This window comes from Periplaneta americana, chromosome 5 (assembly GCF_040183065.1).
Source record: "Periplaneta americana isolate PAMFEO1 chromosome 5, P.americana_PAMFEO1_priV1, whole genome shotgun sequence".
Lineage (NCBI taxonomy): Eukaryota > Metazoa > Arthropoda > Insecta > Blattodea > Blattidae > Periplaneta > Periplaneta americana.
Genome location: NC_091121.1, coordinates 75674139 through 75688558, shown reverse-complemented (window position 1 = coordinate 75688558; position 14420 = coordinate 75674139). Strand labels below are relative to the sequence as shown.

The 14420-nt window shown below is 35.2% G+C and overlaps 1 protein-coding gene across 1 annotated transcript in view; it reads left to right on the top strand.

Moving 5' to 3' along the window:
* The window catches only part of LOC138699838 (uncharacterized), a 33809-nt gene extending 20911 nt beyond the window's left edge, over positions 1-12898 (top strand). The window contains exons 8-11 of the mRNA XM_069826026.1: positions 1417-1547; positions 4152-4369; positions 7071-7221; positions 12350-12898. Coding sequence (XP_069682127.1) covers positions 1417-1547; positions 4152-4369; positions 7071-7221; positions 12350-12422 — 573 coding nt within the window. The 3' untranslated portion in view covers positions 12423-12898. The remainder of the gene's footprint in view (positions 1-1416; positions 1548-4151; positions 4370-7070; positions 7222-12349) is intronic.
* Positions 12899-14420: the final 1522 nt, after the last annotated feature.

Sequence of the window (14420 nt, the reverse complement as noted above, 5' to 3'; positions counted from 1 at the left end):
TGCTTAGCGTAATTTCATTGTTATACTTCCTTACATATATGCACTATTTCGGCTGGATGAAGCTTAAGTAAGATTTAAGTCGGGTAACGGACGACCATTTAATTTCACTTCATTACATCAATATTCTCCGCAAGGGAAAGTTGAGAAAAATAAAATTAATATTCTGTAATTCACACACACTCATGCTTGCAAATTTGCACTGGTTAAGTTACGGTATTAAGACGTCACACCAAAGCAACACTCAGATATACTGATGGTCAACAATTTTCTAAAACTGGAAAAGAAGTCTCTTTCGTATTTTACGTGCTATATCAAAAGGATTCTACTCGTGCAATCATTTTGAGTTAAGGCAAATATTAGGTTCTGATGGAGGCTGGATATATACGTAATAATAAGGCAAAAGAGAATATTAGTTTCGTTATATTAACTCGATAAGATTCTACAACAATAAGTATTTGAAAAGAAAATAAAAATTTTGTCATTAAGTTTCAAGGAAATAGAGAATCCATTTGACGGAGCATTACAATAGCGGTGTGGGAGGAGAGGAAAGATCCCTTGTGGCCTGGCTCTGCAAGCCACTGCAGCGAGATATGGGTTTTAAACAGCGGCAGTTTCCCTCTGCTTCCCTTCACCTCTCTACCCCCTGGCCATGCAAGACACACTCTCTATGAGCTGACCACCTTGCAGATCCCAGGACGACTTTGAATGCAGTGTCAATTCCAATACAGTCGACGCGCAAAAAGATTATGCATAAGATAATAGTACATATTCCCGGCCAGATGAAATAAAAAGCAATTTACCAATAAAAGCTGTGACAATTCTTCTAAAAATTAAAATAAATATTATTTTTATTTTCCTGTCAAAGCAGGGAGTGCTGCAGCTCCGCAGCTCTTATGGACGAGCCGCCCCTGAAGACAACTACGGAACTAAACTGCGTGATGTACACTCGCATTACGTGGCCCTGAAATGGCGTAACAGCCGACTGCGGTTCGGCCGGCTCTCTCGGCCAATACTCGAAGCGAACAGTCGTTAAACTGTATATCACGGGTACCGCGATAGACAGAGCTGATAAGTTCGCTCTTGGGCAGATTCATGTAATAATTCTGCAGTGCTCGGGAAAAGTGACACAAGTCAGTTTCCACAAACCTTTTTTGATAATTTATTGACAACTTACGGAACATCTGCTCGCTTGGAAAAAAAATACATAAGTATTTCTTCCATTACAATAATTCATACAGAAAAAATCAAATCTACATAAACCAGTGTAAGTTGTCAATAAATTATCAAAAAAGGTTTGTGGAAACTGACTTATGTCATTTTTCCCAAGCACTGCAGAATTATGGTCTGTAATCGGTCTATACTTTAATCCTGAAACATACATCTGTGTTGAAATTAGTACAATATTGATGTGTGCAGGTGTACCAGGTTCCAGATTCCGAAGAAACACTTCGCCTCTGGCTGTATATAACAGTGGGCGTGGCTGCTCTGTTCAGCCTGATCATGGTTCTTGTATGGAGATTCGATCTTTTCAACGTCAATCCAAAAAGGTAAGAAACTGACTCTATAAAAGAAACGATATGATATGATGGATTTCTGAATCGTTATTTTCAGTGATCATTTAGTATTAAACGTAGGTTTATATTTAAGAATATAATAATTACTGATAATGATAATCAGCTGTTGTTCAGTTGATCAATAACCAAGAACCAAATTTTTAGGTATTTAAAGTTAATATTCCAACTAAAGCTCTCCTCCGCCACCGGCGTAGCTCAGTCGGCTTGCTTGCCGATCCTAAGTTGCAGGGGGAATAATTTTGTTAGTCTATAGCAGCGGTGACCAAAGCGGGTGTTGTGATTACATCGTGTAATCACAGACATTCAAACGGGTACGAGGAGTTTCCTGTACATTGCTGTGTGTTTCATTCACGTACTGAAGGCGAGCAGTGGCGGTATCATGTCGCTCTACAAACTCTGTCTCTACAAGCAGTAAGAGGTGGTTTCGTAAACAATGAGAAGAACTCTTTTGTTGTTCTATCGGACAAAATGTAATGTTTACTTTGCTGAACGGTTCAATTAGGAGTATATAGAAACATTAATTGCCATGCTGAATAATGTATTATTATTATTATTATTATTATTATTATTATTATTATTATTATTGTTACTGACTACTAGGTATGTGTTTATATAATTCTTCTGTACGTGCATGAATATTGATATTTTTAGATCTTCTCCCTAGAAGGATATAATTATTAGGTTTTATTTCAGTTGTAATCTTCTTAATTTTTAGATGAGGGTAACTATTTATTAGTTATTCCTCTGATAATAATATTGTAGAAAAACTGATTCAATATTATGTGTCAACGGACTGTTAAACGCCAGGAATTGACATGTCTTAAATCATAGCCAGAAAGAGAAAGATGAGATAAATGTAAGGAAATCAGCTACCTAATGGGGTTTGAAATATCTCGTAATCTAAAGCCTTTTAATAGAACACAATTTCTCAAAAGAGTAATGATTAGAATATCTTAAATAGCTTATCCACAAGAAGTTTAAAATTTTGAAAAACTACGAATTTCTCGACCAAGTATCGAGAGAAGAATTTAGAAAATTCCTGATTATACTGTATTCAAGAGGAAGGTTAAAAAAAGAAGCAAGAAAAATCGTATATTATTCATTGGCTCTTGATGATGTATGACATTACAAAGCTTGAGATTTTTATCCGCGGGATTCATCAAGATGTTAGTACAGGAACCACCGCTGGTTGTAGTTTTTATGTCAAGTACCATTCCTCCGTCTCCTTACTTCATAGGCTGTCTGTCGCATGTAATCACTGCAGCTCGAGTTTTGGTCACGCTGGCCTATAGCCTTATAACGCCCGCTCTGGTTCTGTACCTTCCACGCGCTCCGCTAGAGATGTCAGAAGTCAAGTCTTATACCATTATCCATCCAGCTCAAGAAATAAACTTCTTGTACCCAATACAATTTGTGTCACTCATACTCAAAGTGCGTTATTGGTTCACATCATCTATCTACATCTATCATAATCTTGGTTGATTGATTTCACAAGGCCTGGATCCGGAATGAATCTTTGAACTTAGGGCGTTTTTAGGCCCATGTTTGGAGTGTAGCATTGCATGGGGCAGAAATATGGACATTACGACGAAGTGAATAGAACACAGGCTACACTTATTTTGTGTTAGATACTTAAACAGCGTTGAATGTAAGAATAAAAAATATTTCAATACTTATAAATTTAAAAAATAATAAATGTAACAAATGTGTCTGTTTTAAGAAAGTAGCTTCACAAATATGGACTCCATATTCCATAAATACAATGATATCATTTTCAAAAGCCAGTAAGTAAGTAAGTAAGTGAGTGAGTGAGTGAGTGAGTGAGTGAGTGAGTGAGTGAGTAAGTATATTTTGATCAAAGAGTACAGCTACAGCAATATTCTAATAATTCTATGTTCTTTGTTCTCTTCTTCTGTGGTTACAGGGCAACCATCTTCATAAAATTACAATCGGTATGAACAGCTGTTAAGGGGCGGCCATTTTTTCTCTACATACAACACTTAAACAGAGGGTTTCGTGTGCGAAGCAATTCCCATGTATAGTTATACACTGCTTGTTTATCCATCGCTTATGCATGGTTTATTAGTAACGTTTTCTGTTCCAACTCTGCATAAGTCTCGTATAAAAACTATAGACGATTTATTATTAGGGTAACACCGTAAATGTAGGAACTAATATAAATGGTCACTTGTTTATATGTGTAGGAAGGACTCGGATTTTTAGGTACAGTCTTGTGATTCAGCTCAACAGCAATATTAGATTTCCGACTTATGAACAAGTCTTCAAAACTGTTGTAACCTACATCACACATACTCAGGTAGCTACCTACATTCGGTGACGAGTGACATTATATTTATAATTCGAATTTCATATTAAGTAGCGACTTATTACGAATATAATTTCCATTTAAGCCTAAATCAAGATTTCGATATTATACACCCGGATTCGTTCTATCAAGCGAAATTGAGAATCTTACGTCAAGACTGGGAAATGATGTACACATTACCTTTACCGTCAAAGATGTCCTTTAACTTTCAACACGAAGTTTCTTTCTACTTAAAATGGATAATTTTTCAGGAATCATCCGTCTTCGTTTGATATATTCGAAAGGGACAGCATTGCAAGTACTAACTCATGGATATCCAACTCATATCAAGAGGTTCCGCCTATGGTCGACTTTCAGTGTGATGAGGTCTGTAGTAAAGAACCACCAAGTCCGGAGAAACCTAACTTCATGCCTATACCCACCACAACTTTTGCCCGTAAGGAAGACTTACCAAAGACATCAGATGGATGTAAGTAAACAAAATTAGCATATATAGGCCTATCACATAGTGTAGACCTATATAGACTATCTAACACAACAAATTGCTTATGCCATTAAGTCTTCTAATATGCAAAATTGCCGTCCATATGCTAAGTACTGATCAAATTATACGTTACAACACAATAATAATAGATATTTTAGTTATTTACGATGTAAGTGTCAAAAATGGAATTTTATTTTGTGAGTAGGATGTTTGAGAAACGAGATCGCAGGCCGACAATAGCAAATCTAAGAACAAAATAACACAATTTTTAACATAAGTTCGAGCAAATGCTGGGTAACTTTCGGTGCTGGACTCCGGACTCATTTCACCGGCATTATCACCTTCATATCATTCAGACGCTAAATAACCTAGATGTTGATACAGCGTCGTAAAATAACCCAATAAAATAAAATAAATAAATAAACATAAGTTATGTGATGTACACGATTTTTCAGACAACCGTTCGTCAGCGCTAGTATGGAGTAATTACCCCCAACTTCTCCACTGCTGTATCGCCCTCATTTTAATAGTGAAAATTTATCACATTAAAAAGCAAGAGATGGTAGAGCTCAGTGGTAGAGCTGCAAATCGAAAATTCCCCGGCGCCCCCCATCTTTATATAATTATAACTAATTCTTGTTACATATAGTTATCAATAAAACAGTTTAGAAGTAATTTATTTAGTGTACGTTTCTTACCCTAAAACAGACCTTTTAAAAGTACGCCTGACATTATTTGAACCGTTCTATTAATAGGTAGCGATTGCTGCCGTGTAACATCTGGTGAGAAACAACTTATAGGCCTAATTGACGCAAACAGTTGAAAGTCTGTGTCAAAAATACTTTTCGCACTAGTGTTAGAAGTACGTTTTGTCGTATAATAGTCCATTTTAACACGCTTGCCTTGCGTTAAAAGATCTCCTTTTCGGAATGACTGCCTAAAGAAATATTTATTTTCCAAAGAAGTTCCGTAGAACAATTATAATATCTACTTCTACATCTACTTTCATTTATTTTACTGTATTTTACTAAAATATGAACACGTAAGTATACACAATGAAAACTTCAAAGTGAATGTGGCCGGAGAACATACTGGAATAAAAGTCTCCATTTGTTGACAATTACGCATTAATTATTATGTAACACAAGTTTTTATTCATCTTGATTATATACGTTTAACATTTTGTATCACTTAGTAATAAAATTAATATAACCACTTTCATGTGTTGAAATAAACTAAGTTGTAGTTACCTAGTTGACTAGTTTCAGCTTTATGTCAGCCATCATCAGAACTAGTGAGGTTTCTTCAGTTGTTTTTCTGGGGAGTGCGCTTGTGTATGGTAGTGTGGAGTCAAATAGGGTGTGTGTTCTGAAATTTAGTTATGTATTGAGGATGTGTTGTGGGTGTGTTTTTGTGTGTCTGTACCGGTATATTTTGTACTGTTCCAGTGTGTTCAATTTCTGTGTGTGTGTGTGTGTGTTTTTTTTTGTGGTTGGATATGTAGAATTTCCATGTCTGTTTCTATGTTGCTGTATCTGTGGTTGGTGTTTGTGATGTGTTCTGCATATGTGGAGGTATTGTGTGATTTGGTTATGGCTGTGATGTGTTCTTTTTAATCGTATAATTCAAAGACGGGAAAACTTTGACCTAAGGGTCATTTTAAGTAGATATACATTAAATAATTCTTGTTACCGACACCGTAATTAAAACAATATTATTGGTCACAATCTGAATAGAAACAATTTACTATGCCAATGAGATATTCCTTTTGTTGAAAATACGAATAAGATTTGCTATTTAAAGAGAAATATAACGCTTCTTCATTATTAAATTTCCTGTAGTTATTGAAGTTGACGAGCGGACGTATGTGAAAGGTAAACAAAAGAAATAAAGAAATTTAACTGAGATACAATTTTGAAAAGTATTACTGTGTACTAATGTTTTTTTTTAATTTGTTAAATATTAATAAGAATTAGGGTTTGATAAAAAAACACTTCCGACAAAAGTTGTTTTTGTGCGTGAAATCGAGATAGGCCTACTGATAAAAAATGTTGCATTCCTACTTTGTTAGTAAAAACCAAGTTTAACTTAAAAAGACCTTGAAATGATAATATACTAAATAAAAAATAACTAATGCCACTGTTTTTTCTTTTCAGACGAGAAAACGTTTATTAAAAATTATTTTCTCGCGAAAGCGTTGTTTCTTATATAAGCAGCTGCACATTTAAAAACACACTCTGTATATATGGTTTTACGGCGGGAAGTTGTAGCTTTATTTCTGCTTCTATATTTAGTTTGTTTCGGTAATTTGTTTTGGTAGACACATACGGAGAAAATGTAGTGATATAAGTGATAATTGATAAATATTATTTTCCATAATAATAATAATAATAATAATAATAATAATAATAATAATAATAATAATAATAATAATTATTATTATTATTATTATTATTATTATTATTATTAATACTGTTATTTTTATTGATGATGTTTCATGTTATTGCTGATACGTATTTTCGTGATTTTTTAATTCGTTTTATAGTATCGGCTAACTATAAAATAAAATTGTAAACAATTTAGGGCTCCCGGAACCCCTATGATTTGCAGAATACACTTTGAGAAACGCTGCCTTATATGATTGCTTTTTTAGTAACGTTATTTCTCTGCATCTCTCTCATTTCAGTTGTAGGAGCCTTCTATTTCGGCACACTTGGTGGGTATAACAATCCTACATTCGACAACAGTGAAGAAATTAACCCGCCGAAGAAAGAAGAAAAGAATTCTTCTTCCGATGATGATTCTTCATCAGATGAGGACACGGCACGCGATGGAAAGTAAGGGAGAATTAAATCTGTTCACAGTCCATGGATTCATATCTTCACATCTTTTCATAGAACCGACATGGATGATTCTATTTCAACACAAAATAGAACGCTTAGTTATAAAATAATGAATTTCCACCTCATGAAAGCGTCATGTTGCGCAGCCGTGATGCACGTGCACAAAAATTGAAAACGGGAACGGGGAGGTTCTCTGGTGAAAACATTATTATTAACTCCCATTTAACGTACATTCTAGCTAATATATTTTTATTGACATTTTTATTTTCTGTATTGTATAATTTATTTTTGATGCTGTTTATTTCATATGAATTCTTTGAACGGGAGAAAATGATCACAAAAACCGCTCCTTTTGTGCAAAGAATTTCCAGTCATAATTACGTCCACAACCACATTAAATACACTAACCACACCTGTTTCTTCCTCTTCCTTCCCCCCTTCTCTCTCTCTCTCTCTCTCTCTCTCTCTCTCTCTCTCTCTCACCATTTACTCTGTCGTCTCTCTAGCTTACTCTCTCATAACAAATCTAATAAAGTTTACTTTGAGTTCAGTATAATTCCGAGACGTAAAAGCAGATACCAATTCTGCACAATTTATTTTCGTCTATTTAAATATCCGTAGATTAATTTCAGAATTGATGAAATGAATATACTATTCTATAATCTACATTACATAAGGATAGGATGATCAAGTTCTGATCACAAAAATGCAGGAGACTAGATCACGACAAATTTTAGTGATTTTTTTTTGGGGGGGGGGGAGGAGTGTGAAGCCTGGATTCATTGATGGGATGATATACTTATAACATGGAACTACCAACTTAATTATAATACAAATGAAGATTGAACATAAAAGTTCCAAAGAGACAAACCATAGAAAACAGAACTTTCTTGCTACTAGTAATGCAATATCAATGTTTTGCACATCTATGGAATAAGCTAGGGCCTAAATAAAATTGCCGCTATACTGGATAATTAGCACGGTCACTTTGAACCGTGCCGTTATGTTTAGCACCAAATTTAAGTAAATACACAATGTCACCAACATAAGAACATGACGTTGGTGTGTGGCGTAGTTGGCGGGAGAAATTTTTTCTCTCTCTGTCTACCTCCTTCGTTCTGAACATTATTGAGAGATAGCACCACTGTTAGCGACAATGTGTATTTGCGTAAATATTGCGAGTAAATTATGACGAGTGCCTTAGATGAGAGGCTCGGGACAGAAACAGTTTTGCTGTAGCGCATGCGCGGACCTCTCATGCAGTGGGAGCGTGATCCTTACTTGAATTTATTTTTGCGTGTACTTGCAGATTAAATGATTGAGATCCCTTCTTGCTCCGGTTACAGGCCTTGCATTTACGAAGGTTATGTTATGTTATGTTATGTTATGTTAGCTTAGATTAGGTTAGGTTAGCTTAAATTAGCTTTGGTTAGGTTAGATTAGTTTTGGTTAGGTTAGCTTAGCTTTGGTTAGGTTAGGTTAGCTTTGGTTAGGTTAGCTTAGGTTAGGTTAGCTTTGGTTAGGTTAGCTTAGGTTAGGTTAGCTTAGGTTAGGTTAAATTAGCTTTGGTTAGGTTAGATTAGTTTTGGTTAGGTTAGCTTAGCTTTGGTTAGGTTAGGTTAGCTTTGGTTAGGTTAGGTTAGCTTTGGTTAGGTTAGGTTAGCTTTGGTTAGGTTAGGTTAGGTTAGCTTGATTTGGTTCGTCCATGTAGTAGTTAAAATTATATAATATGACAGTTTTTGATTCGTAATATTGTTAAAAAATAATAGGCCTATAATGAAAGCGGTGAATAATTTCATGGTCCTTAAATTTTTTTTCGTGAAAGGCTAGGTATTTTTCTATAGGCCAGAAATAAAACAGCAACGCCGTCATAATTACGTACTTTACGCTTTGGCGAACATTAACCGGAAATTTACTTTCCGTCATTTTAATTGTATTCCGTAAAACACATCTTTTTTCCTGTTAATTTCCTTGTGATAACCTAGTTTATTATCTTATTACATCTTCATTTTCATTTAATGCATTCAAAAAACCGCCGTTGTACTACATAAAACCTTGAACTTGACTAATGGAGTGAATTATTTAAGAATATAGTCGCGAATTTGACTACCACCATTTCGATTATATTTTGTTTGATACGGCTCGGTACGGCCCGGTGACTAGTGGCCAGCGAGTAGAGTCGACTATCGATATTGGTCTGCCGTGCGTATTATCCAGTTGTTCCAAAATTGCAATGGGACTTACATTTCTCTTGGTGAATTGAGCCAGGGACATAGACTTTTTTTTTTGGAAAAAAACTAATTTTATTTTCAACGATATTGGCATTACAGCCTTTTTTAAGTCGTCTTCAAATGTGATTTAGATCACAACATTGAGCGCAATAATATTTAAAAATACGCATATTTATGGGTTTTAACTATATTTATAAAGATACTGGAGAACATTTGATTTTATTACTCTGCTATGAAAATTGAAAAAAAAAAAAAAGTCTTTACAACCATAAATTTACATTTTCAAATTGTATAATTATAAAAACGGAACTAAAAGATCCGATTTTATACGACTAGAGAGAGAGTTGATCACCTACATAAGAGTGTAGGCCAGTGGCGGCTCGTGATCATTTTTGTTGGTGGAGCCAGATATTTCACAAATTTTGCAGTATACGTTAAATAATGCACCAAGACTTTTTATTTCATTTTAGTTAAATGTTTCTGCTTAAAAATTAGTTCAGCACAATACAACTAAAACTACGACTCATTACTGCAGCAGCATAATATGCTTGAGCTATGACTTTATTTTCTAAATTGAAAGGTTGTAGACTTTGTTTTAGAACCTCGCTCAGACCGTTAGTCGTGCAGTTGTTTACCTCTTTGAAAGAAAGAAACCTTTCCACAGCTTTACAACCTTTTATGTAAGCTATCTCAAAATAATAACAAATTTGCTTTTGAGGTTATGTCTGTTGTTTCGTCAGCCTGCACAACAACAAAATCTGTAGAATTAATGTTCTATTTCAGATCTTCGATGTATACATCATACATACTGTCTAATAATTCATTTTGTATAATGTGTAAAGTATATTTAAAAAGAGAAGTACTGTTTAAGTGTTCATCCAATACATTATCAAGACTGGCAAGTAAACATAATAGTCTAACAAATTTTCCCGATTTGCAGAGCCCTGATTTTCGTTCTGAACTCTCAGTTATAATTCGTGAGTTCCGCAAAATACTAAAAAATCAATTACTCTTGCTAGTAGGCCTATATGTCTGTTTTTTGTGACATGTTCGTTGTGATTCTGGATTGAAAATTTGACCGCGGAATCAATTTGTGCTGCGATATTTACTGTCCCAAATAGTTTAAACTTACAAGCATTTTCTAAATGTATTCGACTTTCTTCTTAAATGTTCCTAGTCGTTTAACTTCAAGTTTATCTTCTAATCTCATGTTTTAATAGGCAATCCACTTTATTCATGTTTTCATTCTTCGCTCGCATCCACTATTCAAAGTTCACACGGACACTTCTAGAATTAACCCACTGATCAGTGGCACTGCGACTCACGTACAACAAATAACTGCGACTGTCGCTTCCGTCAGGCAGGCGGGCCAAGCTCGTCGGACCCCAACGATAAGCATTATACTCGTGAGGGTAACTTCGTAACACTTCGTGAATCTCCGTCGATAGCGAACATTGTATATCTCGCACCATGGCAGTTAAGCGCTAAAGTGATTCAAGTTGTGGGGCCCTTTGACGATGGCTCAAGCTCATCATAATATATTATTTAGTGTCATACAATCTTTGACGTTTTACTGACAGACATTGCGCCATGTTATGAAATTTACTGAAACACTCATGAATCCAGTACACTGTCCTGAACAAAATTTACGCATTTTAAATGCGAAAAGAAAATTGCTGGGAAACAAAGTTTTGGTGGGGTGCGGCCCCGGTGGCCCCTAAGGACGGGCTGCCCCTGGTGTAGGCTACTTAGTCAAGTGACTATAGCCTCGGCTTTATATGCTAGAAATCAAGCTTCAGATCTTAGCATTCGTCAACAACATAACATGAAAACCTTAAGCACTATAAATTCCATTACGAGACAATCACTAATTCAAAAGCGCACAACGAATCAGAATTTATAAAACTCTTGCCCAACCAGTTCTGTCTTACGGAAGTAAAGCATGGGCAATTAGAACACAAGACTCCTTAAGAATAATAATAATAATAATAATGATAATAATAATAATAATAATAATAATAATAATAATAATCTGTGGCATGACAGCCCATGAAGGACCATGACCAATCAGCCAGTTGCTGACCTCACGTCTACATGCAGAAACAGAGCTGCAGAAATAAATTCATGAAGCTTAGAACAGGAGAAACAAACTTAAACCATAAACGAAATCTTGAAAAAAAACTCCAATTAGAACCAATTTTACATTATGTACACAATGAAAGGAACTGGGGAAAACATATTAGGAGAATGGACAGAGGTATCATCCCGAAACATATACTAAAAATTTGTACCGTCGTGGAAGAAATATTGGTCGCCCTGTGAAGGATGACTGATGTAAGATCGTAATAGACCATCTTGTCTATCACATGATGATGATGATGATGATGATGATGATGATGATATGATTCCTACTTAAAAAGAAAATTCAAATCCTGTGCACAAGCCTCTCTCCTATACAAAAGTATCATTGTTTCAAAAACTGTGTGTATACATATAAACTCTTGCATACCTGTACACAGTAACTATTATGTAACTAAGCAAAACATGGTCTATTCATCAGGTTTCCTTTCGCCATTTTTTCTCTTTAGTAATCTTAAATCATCACTTCTTGTGATGGTTCATAACTACTCTGATATGGAGATGGAATGAATCAAAGAGGCTGATCTTGCAACGAATAGCATGATAAGTTTTTGGACAAAGCGAACGCCAACTAATTCCATAAAAACCAATTACATTAACATTCTAACATTAGAGAATCCAGCTTGTACTGTATATCCTCATTTCGTTACCATAGATGGGAAGGCTGCTTACACAATGTTTTTTTTTTTTTTTTTTTCTCCCAGTGATTGCCTCAGATGATCTCCATGGTCTAAAAACATTTCATGTTTCAGGTCAAAACACGGCCATCTGTATGAAGCTCCAAAGCAAGTAACCTTTGAAGACAAGAATGAATCTGCCCTTTAAAAGCACTCTGAAGATGTAACAAAAATGAGTACAGGGAAAAAACACGAGTGCCACTGTCAAGTGACGAGTTTTTTTAATGAAATTTATTTCATAAAGTGACTGCTGTTACTTTCTGCAGTTACGTTAATTTATATATTATACAAGCATTATATTTAATTCTATTATTCATAATGAACAGAAAACTAAATATTTTAATTGTAACATTCTGTATTTACTACCAGTATAATATATTTTTTTTTTCAAAATGATATATTTCTATATATTACATACGACAATGAAGTCTAATTGAGATATTAAACAATGCATTACGAAAACTAAAGGACCATACATGTTACAATGGCATGAATCAACACGGATCAGACACAATTCCACACACTTGCCCAGCATGGATCAACGGTCACCTGGACTTTTAGTTAGTACAGTTATAAATTCCAAAGTGTTTTATAACTATTAAAAATAAATTAATTTTGTTTCAATTTGTTGATGTAATTTGTTTATTTATTTTACCTGCTTTTCCTTCAAAATTTTCTTGATTTCCTAGCACTAAATATCTTCTCTCCTGCTTGTAGCAGGATGAATGATTAATATCCCATAGCTCCAGTTATCTGACAGCTAATGCAGTAAGTTTTTCCTCAATCATAGTAAATTTATTCCGAAAACAGGTTTGCGGGCCTTTTGCTCACTACCTTTTGTTTTGTCCATTACCTTTCGTCCATGTTCTCTTGTCCACAACCGATTGGTCCATACAATTTACGTCCGTCCATACATTTTGTCCACATCTTTTATGTCCATAGCCTAACCTTTTGTCCATCTTAGAATACATAATACCCACTTACAATTACAACAGAAAGTATTGTCATCATTGTCGTCTGTTTCTTAGGTACATTTCATTTTCCTTTCGATATCAAAAAGTAGGCCTATGAATATAATATATGTTTTCCATTTTGAATATTAAAAATTATGGCAGAGGTTGTATATACACGTCGGAGGCAACCAATGTTACATTATAATGGGTGCTGCTACCACTTCCACTCAGTCAGCAAAGATAGAAGAAGTTATTGGATATATGAGGATCGACAGAATTGTAATGCAAGATGCATTTAGAAGTCTTCCTGGATGAACAGAAATCAAATGAGCAGGTGATTACTCAATAAAATTGTTGGAAGGACACACGCGAGTCCGTGCACCATTAAGTCAAATGTATGTCAATAATCATGAACGCATCAGGGAAATGATTATACGATATGAAGACTACAAGAACGACGGCCGGCTGGAAACATATCTGAGAGGAATTTCATACAGATTAAAATTAACCCTGCTGAAGTTCTTCAGGAAGAAGAAAACGATGAGTAATACAAACAGTATGTACACTCAACAATACATATAAATTTAAATAAATTACATTTTCTTCAAATGAAATATGTTTCATGTAATCTATTTTTTTTTTGTATACTTACTTACTTAAAAAAGGCTTTTAAGGAACCCGCAGGTTCATTGCCGCCCTCACATAAGCCTGTCATCAGTCCCTATCCTGAGCAAGATTAATCCAGTCTCTATCATATCCCATCTCTCTCAAGTTCATTTTAATATCCTCCCATCTACGTCTCGGCCTCCCCAAAGGTCTTTTTCCTTTCGGCCTCCCAACTAACACTCTATATAAGTATGAAAATGGACTAAATGGACAGTGGACGAAACTTAATGGATGAGTCATGAAATGAACAAATCTGCCAGTGGACAAAAAAAAAGTTAACGAAACGTAGTGGACCAAAGGCCCTATAACACGAAAACAAAATGTGCACACTGCAAATCACCACATACGAGGCGCGTCCATAAAGTAACTTTCCCACTCGTCCCACAGTTAGCAAACCATATTTTGCGCGAAGCGACTGCGTGTACGTGATAGAGTAATGTCCTTGAATGGCGCATGCGCTAGCGGAGCTTCCTGAGTGCTCTCAGTAGCTTTGTTGCATTGGTTGAAGATGGACATTCCTATTCCAG